Below are 19,150 nucleotides of genomic sequence, written 5' to 3' on the forward strand. Positions count from 1 at the left end.
TCCCACAGCCACCCGAACCGTAAGGGAGACCAGAAGACGTGGCCTTGGGCTCTGTGGCCATATGCTCATCTAAAATCCTACTGCCATAAAGGAAGGGGCCAACAAATATTGGGGGAACCAGCAGCCTGCTAAAGAGACCTTCCCTGACCACCCTATTAGCATGCAGACTCCCCTCCCCACTCTCTATCCCGCTCCCCTGCTTTATTTTCTCTAATACACATAACACATACACGTGCGCGTGCACACACATGCACACACGTGCACACATGTGCACACGCGCACACACAGCTAGTCATCCATCTTCAGTCTCCTCTTAGCAGAAAGTACCTTTCAGAGGTTTAGATTTTTGTCTATTTTTGTCACTGCTGTTTCCCCAGCACATACTGGATGCTCAGTAAGTATCTGTTGAGAAAGAATTCCATAGAACTAAAATAGACACCCAAGACTGAAAGCCCAGTTCCTGATCCACCTCCACTGGCCCACACAGCACTTCACATAATATGAACATTACGTGCAATTTAATTTTCCTTTTATTCAGCAAAGGAGAGTTAAAGTAACTTATAAACACCCAACTTTGCCCTCCCTGGCTTGGTCTGAACAGGTAAGCACTGACTTCCTGAGGTCTAACTGTATGAGAAACAGAGAAGGTCCCAGGCCTCTGGCTGATGCTGCTGACACCTGCACCAATGCGACCCTTCCCCTCAGTAGGAGGATGCCCAGCTCAGGAACCCCCGTGAGCAGCCTCCTTGGAGGTGTGGCCACATGACCATGCTCAGTCAGTGAGGTTGAGGAGGACCTGTCAGATGGCACTTACAGAAGTTGCTGTAAAAGGAAAAGGGTGGGCTCCCTTCCTTGCCCCCTTCTTCTGCCTGGCTGGAGTGTGGGCTGGCGGCTCACCCTGAGACCAGGAGACACACACTGGACGGGTCTGGAACAGACCCACCACATCACACCTGGACTGGCTCTTTGAACTTCTTTCCTATGACAGGGATTTTTTCTTGGCTTTTACAAACAGAAATTTATTCTCTCACAGTCTAGGAGGCTGAAGTCTAAATTCAGGGTGCCAGCTCCCATGGAAGGCTTTCTTTCTCTGTTGGTTCTGGGGGGAGGTCCTTGTCATCAATCTTCCCCTGGTCTAGGAGCTTCTCAGCATGGGGACCCCGGGTGCAAAGGATGCGCTCCACTCCTTGTTGCTGATTTTGTATTTGCTGAGTCTTTGTTTTTCTTTTTCTTATTTTAATTTTTATTGTGCTTTAAGTTAAAGTTTACAAATCAAGTCAGTCTCTCATACAGAAATTTACATACACCTTGGTATATACTCCTAGTTGCTCTCCCCCTAATTGAGACAAGCATACTCCTTCCCTCCACTCTCTATTTTTGTGTCCATTCGGCCAGCTTCTGACTCCCTCTGCCCTCTCAGCTCCCCTCCAGACAGGAGCTGCCCACATAGTCTCATGTGTCTAGTTGATCCAAGAAGGTCATTCTTCACTAGAATCATTTTCTATCCCACAGCCCAGTCCAATCCCTGTCTGAAGAGTTGGCTTTGGGAATGGTTCCTGTTTTGGGCTAACAGAAGGTCTGGGGACCATGACCTCTGGGGTCCTTCTAGTCTCAGTCAGACCATTAAGTCTGGCCTTTTTCCTAGAATTTGAGGTCTACATCCCATTGCTGTCCGGCTCCTCAGGGGTTCCCTGTTGAGTTCCCTGTCGGGGTAGTCATCGGTTAAGCCAACGCACCATTTAGTTCTTTTGGTCTTAGGCTGATGTAGTCTCTGGTTTATGCGGCCCTTTCTGTCTCTTAGGCTCATAATCACCTTGTGTCTTTGGTGTTCTTCATTCTCCTGTGCTCCAGGTGGGTTGAGAACAATTGATGCATCTTACATGGCCGCTTGGTAGTGTTTAAGACCCTAGATGCCACTCTCCAAAGTGGGATGCAGAATGTTTTCTTAATAGATTTTATTATGCCAATTGGGTCAGATGTCCCCTGAAACCATGGTCCCCAAACCCCTGCCCCTGCTACGCTGGCCTTCAAAGTGTTCAGTTTATTCAGGAAACTTCTTTGCCTTTGGTTTAATCCAGCTGTACTGACCTCTCCTATATTATGACAAGAATTTTTTAAAAATCATGTTGAAGTCACTCTTATTTTGGGATCTATATCACATGTAGCGAAATAATCGTAGTAGATAGACACCCGGGGATACTTTCCATCCACTACAAACAGGAGATGACAATAGTTTGGAAGTAGCAAAGTTCTTTGAAATGTTACAAACTGTACCAACAAGAAAAGCCAGAGGCTAAAGACACCATCCTCATGGGCACTTTCTGGGGGTTTTCCTCTCTTCCTCTTATCTAAAACTTTGGATAATAGTATTTTTAAAAATCAAGTCTACAGGATATCTTAACAGCAAAAAAAAAAAAAAGGAAAGAATAAGGGCAAAGCCAAGGATTAAACCTCCAAAAGGATGACGGCCTATGTCCAGCTCAAAGGGGAAAGGAGTAACAATAGAGAACATTCAGGCAGACGGTGGAAAACATGATGTGTTTATCCTCAAATAACCGGGGGACATAATCTCTCATCGGCCAGGCGCTCCTGCTACCCTGATCTTATTCCTAATCAAGCAGCTACAATTAAACGGTCTACTGAGTATCTCAAAGTACACATTGTCGTAGCCCAGATTTCTGTCCTAGGAGGAGAGGGTGTGGTACTGAGCACAGAAAACGCACAAGACTGCTCAGTATAATTCACTTTGTTTCATGTGACCTCAAAGAAAGCTACAGAAAGTTGCTATAGCTACAAACCATCTTATCTGCCATTTAACCCAGCCCTCTAGTGTTTTTTTTTTTTTTTTTTCCTAGTGTTTCAAAAGCTTACTAAGAGGGCTTGGGATATGTATTTTTGAACTCAGTGAATATAAAACCAGCCAAAGAGTAGGTGAATTTCCAAAGGAACATTAACTTGCGGTGTCAAGCTATTCTGATAAGTGATTGTTTGTCCTTTTCTAAAAAGATGCAATTGCCACACTGCATGAACTGGCATTTGTTTTGGGAATGCAGTAGGGGATTTGCGGCAATCCTATACCCCAGAGCTTTACCAAAAAAAGCACTCCAAGCCTGAGAACTCGTAAGTCATGTTTCTATAACCCTTTAAAAGCACACTTACAGTGGGGTGAGAGATGGGAGGAGAAGGGGTGATACTGACAACAAAGACCTTGGCAAAAAAGCTGATGCAATTAACCTGGAGGAACTCAGAAAAGCCAGCCTCTGCAAACACTAAGAACAACACATGTTGATTTGATCTGTTAAGTGCTAGACTGGTAATTCCAACAATTCTTTCAAAGCTAGCATATAACCACGAAGCTACAGGGTAACCTTCCTGTTCAAACTTCACACTCACTTGGTTCTAAGGCAGGGGCATCCGCCTACAATCATGATGGAGAAAAGAACTCTCCTTGATTTTCCTCTACATCTAAAATTCACCCTATAAATCTAGCCTTGTATAGCAATTTCTAATGTTACAAAGACTTGATTCCTTTAGAAATGGGACAGAAAGAAAAATCTGTAATAAGCAGAGTCACCTGATCTTCAAAAATCAGGACACACTGCACTATCAACATAAACACACTTCTCTGAAATGTCTCCAACTCCATCTTACAAAGCCAAAAGAATGAAGATATTTTCAAGGAGTCACAGTGGCCTGCCGCTTTGAAATAAGAACTGAAAGGATGCAAAAAACCACCCACCATTCGGTGAATGTTTTTAGCATGCAAGAAGTGTGAGACAAAGTGCCACAGAACAGGCACAGAACCAAGGTCGTGCCCGTTGGTGTGCCACATGTCCGCCTGTATGGTTACCTCAACACCTGAAACAGTGAATGGGTTGCTCCCAGTTGGACAATAGGAAGTCAAGTGAGGACTCTCACGGATGTACGGAATTCCCAGGATAATTATCCAGTCCTCCAGCAAGAATAGATCCACCTCACCTATATCAACAATTGTTATTAGGTGCTCTTAAGCCAGCTCTGACTCATAGCGACCTTATATATAACAGAACGAAACACTGCCTGGCTCTGTGCCATTCTCACAATAGTAGGTATGTTTGAGCCCATTGTTGCATCGACAATTAAGCTGTTATATTTGATTATGCTGTTGATTAGCCACAAGTCCAAGGGTACATTATGAAAAGCAAAAACTGGTTCCGTTTTTTCTGGCAAGTCTATACCTTGTCATTTTCACAGCCTGCTTACATGATGTGTTTGGAGGAAACTATGATGATGAAGATTATAATTAGATAGATAATCGGCACGGAGTTGTTCAGAGATTAGCTAGGAAAAAACCAGTAAGTCATAAGACATGCGGCTGAGCATCAAAACTGCTGCTGCATTAGTTCAAGTCCTCATGGCCTCTGAACTGGACTTCTAAAAAATTATACATTTTTAAATATACTATATATATATATATATGAAAACAGCTGCTATTTCAACCACTTTTATGTGTACCATTTAGTGACATGAATTATGTTCAATATTTTGTGTACCCGTTACCACTATCCACTTCCAATTTTTTTCGTCACCCTTAACAGGAACTCAGTGCCCCTTAGGCAACAGCTCCCTAATTCCCCTTCCCCCTAGCCCTTGGTAACCACAAGTAAACTGTGGTCTCCAGGGATTTGCCTATTCTAGATATTTCATGCAACTGGGATCATACACTGTATGCCAGTTTGTGTCTGGTTTCTTTCACTCAGCATTTTATTTTCAAGGTTCATCCATGTGACAGCATGTATCAGAACTCCATTTTCTTTTATGGCTGAATAATATTCCATCGTATGGATGGACTACATCTTGTTTATCCATTTGTTGATGGGCACTTGGGCTGTATTCACCTTTTGGCGATTATGAATCAACTAGACTACCCAGACCTCTGCCTTTAGCCTCATGTGCCTCCAGGCCATCTTTTACACCATGGCAGGGATTTCCGGAAAAGCTGTAAATACGAGCTATTACTTTTGGCTTTACATACCTCAATGGCTCCTCAGTGTTACAGGATAAGTACACACTGCTCAACAGGCATATATGACCCCTGTGCATGTTGTCTTTACCTTCCCATAATCCAGTCCCTTCACTGCACAGCACGCAGGCTGGGTTGGGTTATCCCATCCACCCACTCCAGGGGCAGCTGGTCCCTTTTTCCAGTGGTCAATATAGGAATGAAGAGTTCACTCAACCAACCCGCGTGCAGTGTCTCCCTGGTCACAGTGATGGGTCCTGACTCCTGGTAGGGGTGTAGAATTGTGAGTTGCCTTCTGCAGTAGTGGATGAGGACAGGGCAGAGCCACGAAAAGGGCAGAAAGACAGTTCAAGCTCCTCTTCCCCCTCTGTTTTCTGATTTTTTTTTCGTTCTGAGCCAAAAGAGTCCCTTTATCGCTTAAGCCCGTTTGAGGTGGGATTTCTGGTGTGCCCATGGTGCCAGGCCTCTCCCTAGCCTCCACCTGACTTTCCAGTTTCCACGCCCTCTGCCCTCTGGCCGTGCTGATGAACTTGTGCAGCTGCTTCCATTACCCCCCCATCTTTTTTTTGCAAGGACACCCAGTGGTCCCTCTGCCGCCCCACCCCGAGCGATCCCCGAGTTTGATGCCTACTTAACCTCCAGAAGGATCTCTAAAAACGTCCCCTCTGGCCCCCTCCTGCCAGGTAGAACTGCCTACTTCTTTCCCTTGTGCCCAATGTAGCCTGTATGTACCTCAATTACATTTTGTATTACATTGTATTTGCAATTATTTGCTTGCATATCTGTCTTACAAGCTCTTTGAGGAAATGGGATGGGACCCATTCTCAGCCCTCTGCACAGGACCTGGCACATAGAAAGGGCTCACATGATGAACACCCATCACACTGCATGGTAGGAAGGACCAAGGCTGTACGAGTTCAGGGTCACTGGCCGTGCAGGAGTTATAACCAAAGACGGCTGATACACCTATACTGTATAACTGCAATTAACTAGAAAGGAGAGCCCTGGTGGTACAATGGTTAAGCACTTGGGTTAACCACCCAAAGGTTCTGTAGGAGAAAAGGCCTAGCAATCTGCTTCTGTAAAGATTATAGCCTAGAAAACCCTATGGGGCAGTTCTACCCTGTCACGTGGGGTTGCTACGAGTCGGAATTCACTTGATGGCACCTAATAATTTTTTTTTTTTTGAGCTAGATCAAATTAAAACGTATGCCAGAAAGCAGATAAGTCATGGGAGTATTATCCACATGCTACATTGTTGTTGTTTTCTATGCTGTAATCTTTGTAAAAGCAGACTGCTAGGTCTTTTTCCCTCAGAGCCACTGGATGGGTTCAAACCACCAACTTTTTGGCTAGCAGCCGAGTGCTTAACTGTTGCATCACCAGGGCTCCTTACATGCTGTATTAGTTAATGATAGTTTGATAATTTGCAAGATGTGTTTAAAAAACTCCAAATTCCCTTTTATCACAAAAAGGGCACATAAGTAGACGATACATTACTTATTCTATGGCAAACACCTCTCTGTCTAGTGTCTTGCTACCTCTCACTTAAATGTGTTTTAAAAGATAAGGTCTACATAGCAAGGCTATTTTTTTTTTTGATAACCACAAGAAGTTCTACAAAACGCTGTATGTAAATGGCACTGGTGAATGCACAGGAACAAGCAATTAGTGAGGAAAAAGGCAAGGCTTTCTCCTCTTTGGAAAGGGAAGAATTACAACCCCCTCCCACCCCAGCAGTAAGGAATCCTGGTGGCACAATGGTTAAGAGCTCAGCCAACCAACAAGTCAGAGATTCTAACCCACCAGCGGCTCCGTGGGAGAAAAGACCTGGAGATGTGCTCCCGTAAAGACTATAGCTTAGGACACCTTATGTGGCAGTTCTTCTTTGTCACATGGGGTCGCTATGAGTTGGAATCAACTCGATGGCACCCACCACCATGGCACTCCCACCCACCCCCCACCAGAGAAGAAAGGGCAGTCACAAGGAAATCACTAGACACAGCCTTTTTATTCTCATATTTTTTTCTGTCCCTGACTGGAAGGACATGAGAAACCAAGACTGTGGAGGGAATATGAAAAAGCCTAACTCCTGGTTGACAGCAGTTCTCAAAGCAACTGGGTCTCTCTCTACTGGGACACTGTCCAAGGCTGAAAAAGCTCTGTCACCCAGAGGAAAACGAAAGCAAAAATCAAGTTGCTGAAACATCACCTGGAAAGGTTTCTGACACTAAGAAAAAGATTCAAAAAGAGAAACAAGGGCTCTACTGATAATGTTAGATCAAGAAGTTTATGTTCTTTAAATCTTGCTGTAATTGTGTATCTTGAAAATAATGACAATGTCGTTGTTAGCTGCCCTTGAGGAGATTCTGACTCACGGTGACCCCATGTGTGCAGAGTAGAACAGCTCTATAGGGTTTTCAAGGCTGTGACCTTTTGGAAGCAGATCACCAGGCTTGTCATCCACGTGCTTCTGGGTGGTTTGGAACCACCAATCTTTTGGCTGTTAGTGGAGCACTTAACTGTTTGTGCCATCCAGGGACTCCTAATAATGACAATAAGGGCCTAATATCTAGTTGTTTATTAAAATGCTCTATAATTTTTTTAAAAAAGAAAAACCACAGAAAATCAAGTATAGTAATCGCAAACACACATACCAAGTACACCCATGTACTAAAAATTAATGCTGTCATATTCACTTTAAAAAAAAAAAACAACACCAAACTCAGTGCCGTTGAGTCAATTCTGACTCATAGCGACCCTATAGGACAGAGTAGAACCGCCCCATAGAGTTTCCAAAGAGCGCCTGGTGGATTCGAACTGCCGACCCTTTGGTTCGCAGCTGTACCACTTAAGCACTACGTCACCAGGGTTTCCATATTTACTTTAGGTTATTAAAAACCTGAAATCAAATCTGTTGCCACAGAGCTGATTCTGACTTATGGTGACCCTTCAGGACAGAGTGCAACTGCCCCACAGGGTTTCCAAGGAATGGCTGGTGGATTCAAACTGCCAATCTTTTGGTTAGCAGCTATAGCCTTAGCCACTGTGCCACCTGGGCTCCTTAGGTTATTAGAGTCTTTAAAAATATGTAATGGACTACAACAATATAAAGGAGACCTGGTGGTGCAATGTTGACGTGCCTGGCTGCTAACCAAAAGGTCAGTGGCTCGAACCTCTCCAATGGCTTCACCAGAGAAAGCCTTGGCAATCTGCTTCTGTTCTGTAAAGATTTAAAAGCCTTGGAAACCCTATGGGGCAGTTCTACTCTATCACATGGGGCTGCTATGCCGGAATCAACTAGACGGCAGTGGGTAGAACACTATACTTTTCAGGTAGTGCCGTATCTTCAAAAAGTCTTGCTGTTTGAAACACAAGATCAAAACCAAGGAAGTGACCCACCTCGTGGCAACCTTACCCCAATCGGAGCCACGTTACGTCTAGATGAAAAGCTGAGGGCAGGCTCCACAGTCAGTCTTATTCATGCTGTATTCCCAGCATATAGCACACTGTCTGGCACATAGTAGGTACTCCATAAATGGTTAATGAATGGATGAATGAATGAATTCATGGGGAAATAAGCAGGCTGGCCTTGCAGGCCCAAATTTCTCACTGTCATTGCCAAGAAGATAGGACCCTGGGTAGGTCACATAACCTCTCTGGGCATACTTCCACATCTATAAAAATAAAAGGGCTTGATTTACTAAGCTATGCGTGCCCTTCTGGCTCTAAAATACTATCCAATGGAACAAGCACACACAAAAGTCAGACAAAATCACCCCACTGCACTACTATCCCAAACGGAATATTTACTAAACGTGAGTTGTAAATAAGCGGCTCTGAATGTTTCTATCTCCTTCTTTGGTAAATGCTCTATCGACGATGGCTGTTTCCTGCCAAGCTATGGATGGACCAGAATCTTCTTTCTCTGATCATGTGAGTTTATGGGGGTAAAAAAACCCCCTAATCTCACATTTAGATACTACTATGGATTGAACTACATCTCACAAAAGTGTGTGTTGTAAATCCTAGTCCCTACATCTGTGGTTATAATCCTATCTGGAAACGAGTTTTCTTTGTTATGTTCATGAGGTATTACTAGCATAGGGTATGTCTTGAGTCAATCTCTTTTGATACACAAGTAGCCCCCGACTTGCAATGTATTCCAGTTACAACAAACCACAGTTAAAATTGTCCTTTTTGGGGGGTACATCTTTATCATTAGTAATATCGACTACATACAGTGTGGCAGCATATAAATTGCTGATGTCAGCATTCTCAGATGTTCCCTTGTGAAATGTTCAATGTTGATTTACTGTTGGTAGCACTGCTGCAGAGTAAGCTACTGCCTGGTCTACAACGAAGCTGGTGTCGGTGTTGGCAGTTGTAATAAACAAAGTTGGGCAATGAATGTTCAACTCTAATGACATACGATAATTGAACTGTGTACGCACCCGACAGTCAAGATGACTCTGACTTCATTGTTATGACACCGGCGCCAAATTCACTGTAGACCAGGCCTACAGAGCGATCTTTTTCAGAATTTCATACCATAAGAAGCATCAGTTGTTAATTTGAAGCTGAGCTGTTCAATTTTCTCTAATAACTGTACTGCTTATACTCCTAACAATATGTCTAGCAAAATAAGTCACGCTAATTTCCATAAGGATCAGATTTATAAAGAAACTTATAATAAAAGGCAATAATAATGAAAACTAAAAAAAAAAAAAAAAAAATGAGGTATTCGACTTACGTCAGAATTGACTTAAGACAGAGACAGGGACTACCTATATAAAAGAGCAGATTAAACAAGCAAGCAGAGACGGGAAGCTAGATGCCACGCTACAGGAAGATCGCCAAGAAACAGAAGCTGAAAAGAGAGAAGTACCTTCCCCCAGAGCTGACACAGAAAGCCTTCCCCTAGAGCCGGCACCCTGAATTTAGACTTCTTCCCTCCTAAACTGTGAGAAAATAAATTTCTGATAGTTAAAGCCACCCACCTGTGGCATTTCTGTTGTAGCAGCACCAGATAGCTAAGACAGAGACTAAGCCGTAGTCCACAGTTGTTTCTGATACTCCTGCCTTTTGGAAGATCACAATGATCTCCTTTCTAGGGAAACCACATCCTCATACTTCTTTTGATTCCTCCACCTTATTTAAGTTCTACTAACACAAAACCGAAGGTAGACTGGAGCCATGTGGCCTGGGGAGCGGGCCTACTTACCAGCTGGAACTCGCTCCTGCGGCTGAAGGCCTCCCTGATACCGGAGTCCTTCCAGAGGGCGCTGAGGGCTGGGACGTACAGCTGGAAGGTGGCCGGCTCCAGGGGCAGCCCCGCTTTGTTCTCAAAGGCCATCAAGAACATTCCATGCTTCTCATTTTCAGAGTACTGCCAAGGAATGCCCAGCTTGTCTCGTGCATCAACGAGAACCCTTGAACCCTAGGAAACAAAAGAAATTAAAACAAGATGTAATTGTGTTCCAAAGACTCAACCACAATCAAGAATCCCAGTGTGGGCACTGAGTGTCATCACGCATAAAACCCATAAGCTATCGAATCTGCAACCAGAATCCAGCTGGTGGTTTGCTCTGCCATAACGTGAATGTCGTAACCCTTAGGAAAACCACCTTATCAGAACAGATGTATATACACACCACACAAATTGGTTTGCCTTTTGTGATGGCTCATTTGAAAAGATGCTGGAAAGGAGACATGGAATGCAAGGAAGAAGGGGCAAGAAATTCAGCAAAGCAAGCACTGGGAAGTGAACCGTGTCAGTAAAAGAAACAGTTTGGAAACAACTAGTACTATGCCGAGAATTACTACTATCATTATCCCTGAAATCTGGAGGTTTTTCAATACCAGAAGGATACAACTGCTTGTTTCAGTCTAAAGTGAAGGTGGAACACGCAAATCCATGAAATCAGCAGTCATGTGAGACAAGAAGGGACTGAAACATGACGCAAGTGTCCTGCCTGCTGAAATGGGAGCCAAAAGATCGCATTCTAGATTTAATGCCACCATTGTTTGTGATGATGGGAAACTATTTTTCACTCTTTCACTCATTTCCTCATTTTAAAAAATAAAGTTAGTATTTTCTGCCCCTTTCTTACCTCACAAACAGGGTCAAGGGAATGGAGAAACAGCCCGAACTAAAATAGTCCTAGGGAAAGCTTCCAGACTGTGGAAAATACTCCAAGTCTGGAAAACAGTTTCAGTGATGCTGCCTCACTGTGCAGGAAGCAGGGCATTTCACCATTCTCAGATTGTTGTTGCCGGGTGCTGTCAAGTCGATTTCGACTCAAAGCAGCCCCGTGTGCCAGAGTAGAACTGCCCCATAGGATTTCCTAGGCTGTTATCTTTAAGGGAGCAAATCTCCAGGTCTTTCTCCTGCAGAGACAGTGGGTGGGTTCGAACTGCCAATCTTTTGGTTAGCAGCCAAGTGCTAAACTGTTGTGTCACCAGGGCTCCTTTTACTCTTAGATAAGTGCTTCAAGAGTGGCAAATACATATTGAAGAAGGTTTCTGAGTTCTTCTGAGGGAAAACTCTCTTGCCCCCAACAATATTGGGGTGAGGGAGAAGGAGCAGAAGGCCCCATAAAGGCAGTAAAGCATTTATGCCTCTCCACCTGGCACAGCCTTCACTGTCTCAGAGCGGGCGGGGAGACATGGAGCCGACTGACGGCAGGGCCCTGTCCTCCAGTGCAGAAGGCACCAGGACCTTCCCTGCCCACTTGCACTCACCTTTTTTTTTAATAACTTTATTGCTATATAATTCACATACTGTACAATTCACTCATTTTAAAGTATACGACTCATTGGTTTTTAGTTGGCACTTATCCTAAAAATGTTTCATCTCCAACACCTGGGGCAGAGTAGGGACGTCAGTTCCGACTCCTCCATATCTCTGCTGTAGCACTGGTTTGGAGCCTGTGACTTCAGCTCTGCCTTAAACCACTCCGTTCTCTACTGTGGCACTGGTTTGGGACTATGATTTCAGCTCTGCCTCACACCCCTCAGGTAAAGGGTAATGATGGCCCCAAAGGGGAGTTAGCTACACTCTCTCATCCAGACTTAGCTGAGCAGGAGGTCTGGGTAGAGGCACCCCGGTGAGTTCCCTTCACAAGCTCCCTGCTCATCGGCCACCGGTGGCTAAGCTCCAGCAACCCATAAACATTTGTTCCATGCTTACACAGGGCAAAGCACTGAACGAGGTGCTGGGGAAAACAAAATGTTTATGATGCCATCATGTGTGAGCTCTAGAAACTTAGAATCTGCCTAGGGAGACAGATATATGCATTAGAAACTAGTGCCCACTCACAATAAAATACTCTCAGAAAACCAGGAATAGAAGCGAACTTCCTCAACTTGAGAAAATGCATCTCCAAAAGCCTTCGATCTAATGTCATAATTGATGGTGAAAGACTGAATGTTTTCCTTCTAAGATCAAGAACAAGGCAAGGATGTTCACTCACCGCTGCTGTTCGCCATAGTACTGAACATTCTAGCCAGTGCAATAAGGCAAGGCAAAGAAAAAAAAAGTACACAGATCAGGGAGAAAAAATAAAACTAGCCCTATCTGCAGATGACACGATGATCTATGTAGAAAATCCCAAGGAATCTACCAAAAACAAACAAACCTTTTAGAACAAATAAGTGAATTCAGCAAGGTTGCAGGATATAAAATCAACACAAAAACATCAATTCTCTTTCTATATACTGGCAGGGAACATGTGGACAATGAAATTAAAAATACATTATCATTAACAATCAATTTAAAAAATGAAATAATTAAGTGTAAATCTAACAAAATACATCCAGGACTACAAAATGCTGATGAAAGAAATCAAAGATGATCTAAGTAAATGGAGAGACAGATTATATCCGTGGACTGGAAGACTCAACAGAGTAAAGATGTTAGTTCTGCCCAGTCTGATATACAGGTTTAACACAATTCCTATCAAAATCCCAGCAAGACCTTTTGTACATATAGATATGATCGTTCTAAAATTTATATGGAAAGGCACTAATATAACTAAAACAATTTTTAAAAAGAAGTAGTAAATGGGAGGAATCACTCTACCCGACTGTAAGACTGTGGGTATTGACGAAGGAACAGAAGGGTCGGTGATGCAGAACAGAGAACCCAGAGGTGGCCTCCCACAAATACAGCCAACTCATGTTTGTAAAGATGCAAAAGCAATTTAATAGAGGAGGGGTAGCCTTTTCAACAAATGGTGTTGGCCACCGGCAAAAAAAAAAAAAAAAGAACCTTGACCTAACCCTCACACCTTAAACAAACGTTAACTCAAAATCCTAAAAGTACAACACAGGAGAAAATCTCCAGCACCTAGAGCTCGGTGAAGAGTTCTTGGACATGACACCAAATACATGGCTCATAAAAGAAAAATACAGATAAATTGGGCTTCATTAATACTCAGAAGTTAGGACCCTCTTAAGAGGATGAAGAGCCAGGCTGTAGACTGGGAGGAAACATCTGCAAACCAGGCAGCTGCCAAAGGACCCACATCTAAAACGTATAAAGAACTCTCACTCTCAAAGCTCAACCGAACCAAAGCACCAAACAATTCAATTAGAAAATGGGCAAAAGATTTGAAGAGACATTTCACTGAAGAACATACCCAGATGGCAAATTGGTCCATGAAAAGATGTTCAATATCACTAGCCATCAGGGAAATGCAAACTGAAACCACAACGCAATATTACTACACACCTATTTGAACTGCTAAAATAAAAACCAGCGACAACATCAAATATTGGCAAGGATAGAGAGATATCTGATATCTCATTCATTGTCGGTGGGAAGGTAAAATGGTACAGTTACCCTGGAAATTAGTCTGGCAGTTTCTTAAAAAAAAAAAAAAACTAAACATATATTTATCACACAACTCAGCAATCTCACTTCTGGGCATTTATCCTAGAGAAACGAAGACTTATGTACACATAAAAACATATACACAAATGCTCATAAAGATTTATCCATAACAGGCAGAAACTGGAAACAACTCAGACATCCTACAACACGTGAATGGTTAAAACAACTGTGGTCCCTCCATACCATGAAATACTTACTACCCAGCAATAAAAAGGAACGCACTACTGATAAATGTAACAGCTTGATCGATCCCAAGAACACCACGCCGAGTGAAAAGAGCCAATCTCATAAGGTCATATCTATGTGGTTCCATTTATGCAACATTCTCCAGATGACAAAATTGTAGACGCAGAAAACAAATCAGCAGTTGCCAAGAGTCAGGGATGGTGGAAGAAGCAGGGGTGGTGCGGCTAGAAAGAGGTATCATGAGAGACATCTTCGGTGGTTGAATAGTTTTATCTTGATTGTGATGGCGGTGGTTACACGAATCGACAGACATGATAAACTGGCGGAGACCTACACACACACCCAGTACCAAGACAACTTCCTAGGTTTTCTACTGTACTATAGCCATGTAGGAAACCCTGGTGGCATAGTAGTTAAGAGCTATAGCTGCTAACCAAAAGGCTGGCTGGTCAAATCCACCAGGCACTCCTTAGAAACCCTATGGAGCAGCTCTACTCTGTCCTATAGGGTCACTATGAATCGGAATCGACTCGAAGGCAACGGGTTTGGTTTTTTTTGGTAGCTACATAAGGAGCCCTGGCGGTGCAAGGCTAAGGTCTCAACTGATAACTCAAAGGTTGGTGGTTTGAACCTACCAGCAATTCCACAGAGGAAAGATCTAGCAATCTGCTCTCGCAAATATTACGGCTTGGAAAACCTTATAGGGCAGCTCTATTCTGTCACATGGGGTTACTACGAGTCAAAATCAACTCGACGGCACCCAACAACAACACGGTCATGTAAGATGTAACCACTGGAGAAAACTGAATGATACCTCTTTGTAGTATCTTTGCAACTTCCTGTAAATCATAATTTTTTCAAAATAAGATATTTAAAAAAGTAACAATCATGGCAATATATGTACTAACTAAGAGGTATGGAAAGGGAAGATTATAAGAGGCAAAAGAAAAAGGTTAGTAGGAAAAAGTAAGGTTTGGTAAAATCTTAACAGGAGATGGGTCCAAAGCTGACCTTTTTGAAGTATGAGTTAATTTAAACCAGTGGTTAACAACAGGCTAGAACCTACCGGGAGGGAAAATAAACCCTCCTTCCCTCTCTCCCTGTTCTCCCCTCTCTGCACGCCCGCCTACATCCTTTCCATCTCCCCATCTTCTTCGACTGCCCCATGCCAAACCACTGCCTTCCCAAAGGACAAAATGCAAAAAGTTCAAGAACTCTAGGAAACAAATGGTTCAGATTTTCCACACTATGCACAACAAAACCCACCGGAGTTTCCAGAAGGAAGAGTCAATTTCTGCGGGGAGATGCTCAGATTGTACTTCTCTTGTGAAGGGTCACGGCATCTTTGTGCAAAACGGAAAAAGGCTCCCCTTGGTATGAGTCAGAACTGACTCGACAGCAATGGGGTTTGGGTTTGGGTTTAGGTTTTGGCCCAGGCAGAGGCAGCCCTGAGCCTAGCAGAAGGGACTTGGCCAGGATTTCCACGTCCACCTGCCCTCTGGGTGAGGCAATCATCAAAGACCCATTTGTGATGGCCCTGCTTGTATAAATCTGGTCTGACACACAGAGTGTCTTTTTGGGTGCTAATTTTACACATTAGAACATCTAGCTTCGTAGGGAACACAGCTTCACTCACAAGTTAAAGTCAGCCTACAGCTCTTTGGGAGTTCCATCTGTATATATCAGACATGGAAGCAGGGAACCAAAATGAACTTAGAAGCCCCAGTGACCATTCCCCAAGACGACTTTTCAACACTGCACAAACCAGACCTTCTCTTATTATTGGGGTGAACATAGGTTTGGCTTTAAAAAACAAAAAACAACTGGTCTGTCCAAAAGCACTCTGTTCCCACTGCCACCCAAGCAAGCTGGAACTGGCCCAAGTTAACTTCACCCAGATGCGAAGAACAGACTTCTTATTTCTCCTTTTCAAAAATCCAAGGATGCTGGCATCACTGCCGATGAACTTTGAATTATATCCGTTAACTGGAGTCCATTTTCTATTTCTTTATCCACTTCATTTGCAGGAAAAAAAGTCTTTCTTTTCCCTTTTAAATTATTCTAGTAAAAAACGCCTCTCTGCCAACTTTGTTCTGCATTTCCAAAGCGGAGTTCTGAGGAAAGTTTCCTGCTTTAGGACATCTGCTCAAAATCGGAGTCGGCTTTTTCTTTGTTTCTGTTTTTTCTTTTAATAGATTTAAGCTCTCTGGAGCTTAAGGCCTTTGGTAACATTGCATTTACTGCACTTTTGCTGAATAGATAGTTACACATTCTACCATCATTATACAGAGTGGCTAAATGCTAACATAATAGGCGTAGTAGAATAACAAAATATACTGTCCTATTTTTTCAACAAAAGGCCAATTTCCAAAAACACAAAAGCCAAGAAAACCCTAAAACCCACTTACATTAAAAAAAAAAAAAATTTTTTTTAAGCCAGAAGACAATTTCCTTAGGTCTCTTTAATGAAAATCCTTTTGGTAACAGTGTTACTAAAGTATTACATTTTGTCTCAATAACCATACATTTTATTCAGTCACCCAAATATAAACAGTTAAAAGTCTCAAGCCATTTGATTACTTCACCTCAATACAATGCAATACTTTAAACTGCTCAAAGAACACATTTTTTAGATAATTTATAAATCCAGCAATTTAAACTGCTGGTCAAAGAACAGATTCCCTGTATGCTCGGGATATGGATTTGAAGGGTTTTCAGCTCCACTGGATAAAGACCAAAATCCTGTTATCTCTTTTTAAAATGTATCTTGTTAGTTTCTCCACTAATCAAATAAGATCTTTTTAGATTAGCCATTCCTTACTAAAATCATCCCACAATAAACACTGAAGTTAAAATGCTAGTGGATATAATTAGCTTTTTCTATAGACTGAAACAGCTACATTAAGAAAACTTTAAGGTTTTGAATGTTCACTCAATTAAGACAACAGCACGAGCACTTGGAAAGCTCTTTAAAATCCACCAGGCTGAGGGCCCAGCTCTTTCCCTCTGGCCAGGGTCCAGATAAAAGAAATGCTGCCAGAAATGTAAACAGGATACATTTCTTTAAATTAACAGATCCAGCAAGCAAAAACAAATAGCTCCTCTTGGTTTCTCTCTAAAACTGAAGCTTAGGGGACCTTCTAATTTCAAGGTCAGAGAAAAAAGGGAGAGAAGGAAGCAGCAAGCAGACAGACCAAGAGGCCAAGCTTCCACTATCGTGTAATATGAAATCAATGGCCTTCTGGCCCAGTTTCCCTGTCCCTACCAGACCTTGCCATGTTGGGTTTTCTGGGACGAATACTTTGTTCCAACACAACAGACTGCTCCTCACGGTGTTCTTTCTCTACGAAAGTCACCTTACACAGTACCACCAGCAACTGCGCCAAGGGCTCCCCTCCTGCCAAGGAAGGTGCCAGGTAAGGAGGGAAAACGAACAGTAGGAAACAGGGCTCCTGCGCTGAGAGCTTTCGATAGAGCCACAGAAGCAGGATGTGGCTTAAGAAGAGAAGTAACAATGGCATCGGAGGCACAGTCCAGAAATAAGTGCTGTCACTGGAGGATAAAAAATGGTGGTGCAAGGGAACAAGCAACTAAAGCCAGGAATCCCAAACAGAAGCTCCCCGATCACTTCCAGCGAGAGGACACAAAAGGCAGGAGGAGGCCTAAAGCCCCCTAAGCGAACTGACCACGACGGCAGAGCAGGGGAGAGAGAGCAGGAAGGTTCGTACACCCATAAGACTGGCTCTCTTGAGTGAAGTTCAGGAGAGGACAAGGTTTGAGAGGGCTGGTACTTGGGTTGGTTTCGGACATATTTCAATTAATGGCACAATGAGAAATGCAAGGTAAGTTTTTCAGGAAATAGATGGAATTGTAAAAAGAAGTCTGGATTTGGAGGTACATGGAAGAAGCAAACTGTCATCATTAGTTTCCTCTAGCTGCCTGGAAGGTATTCCTGACTGTCAAAAAAAAAGGAATTCAACATCAGTTTAGATTTCATTCAGATCTCCTAAACTGGAAGTCAGAACTCAAAAGCCAGCAGACTGGAAACTTCTGAAACCACCTCCGGAAGCCATACACCAAAAAAAAAAAAAAGGACAACAAAAAAAACACCCCCCCGCCCCCGCCCCAAACCAAACCCATTGCTATCGAGTTGATTCTGACCGATACTGACCCTACAGGACAGGGCAGGGCTGTCTCATATGCTTTCCAAGGCTGTAATTTTCACAGAAGCAGACTGCTGCATCTTTCTCCTGCGGAGTGGCTGGTGGTTTCAAACTGTCAACCTTTTGGTTAACAGCCAAGCGCTTAACCACTGATCCACCAGGGTTCCTTTGGAATAATATATAAATAAATAGACCCCATATATTCCAATTTGTGAAATCAATTTAGTGGGTATTTTAAAAAAAATAGAATATAATCGTAGATATATGAATACATTGTAAACAGTAAAAGTAAGTAGTGTTTCATAGAATTTTGTTTCATTTTGTCCCAAAATAGATAAATGGAACTACATAAAAATTAGGACTTTATCAATGAAGACTGGGAGAAAATGTTGAAGACTGATATATCCAATGAGGGTCTAATACCCACATGTACATACATATGTATATATAAAACACTTCTACAGTGTAACAAGAAAACGACAAACGACCCAGTAAAAAAAATGGGCTAAGGATGTGAACAGACATTTTACCAAAGAGGATATCCAAATGGCCAAAAAGCATATGAGAAGATGCTCGAAGTCATCAGCCATTAAACAAAAAAACCAAACCTGTTGCTGTCAAATTCATTTTGACTTATAGCGACTGTGACGGTTAAGACTGTAATGACAACTTGGCTGGGCCATGTTCTCAGCGATCTGGCAGTTAGGATGCAGTTTGGCAGTTATGTAATAATGTAATTTGGCAGTTATGTAATGATGTCATCAGCTCCACGATGAGATCCGCTATGAGCAGCAAATCAGTTGAAAGGGAGCTTTCTTGGGGATGTGGCCTGCCTCCCGTATATAAGTCGATGTTCCAGCAAATCTCTTGCTCTGGATCCTGCATCCACCTCTTCATCATCTG

At 42.9% G+C, this 19,150-nt stretch overlaps 1 protein-coding gene across 1 annotated transcript in view; it reads right to left on the reverse strand.

Annotated features, from left to right (window-relative positions):
* The window catches only part of GNA12 (G protein subunit alpha 12), a 129,532-nt gene that overhangs the window by 61,565 nt on the left and 48,817 nt on the right, over positions 1-19,150 (reverse strand). Inside the window, exon 2 of the mRNA XM_003416500.3 lies at positions 10,227-10,442. Coding sequence (XP_003416548.1) covers positions 10,227-10,442 — 216 coding nt within the window. The remainder of the gene's footprint in view (positions 1-10,226; positions 10,443-19,150) is intronic.

The sequence above is a fragment of the Loxodonta africana genome, chromosome 12, assembly GCF_030014295.1.
Source record: "Loxodonta africana isolate mLoxAfr1 chromosome 12, mLoxAfr1.hap2, whole genome shotgun sequence".
Taxonomy (NCBI): Eukaryota; Metazoa; Chordata; class Mammalia; order Proboscidea; family Elephantidae; genus Loxodonta; species Loxodonta africana.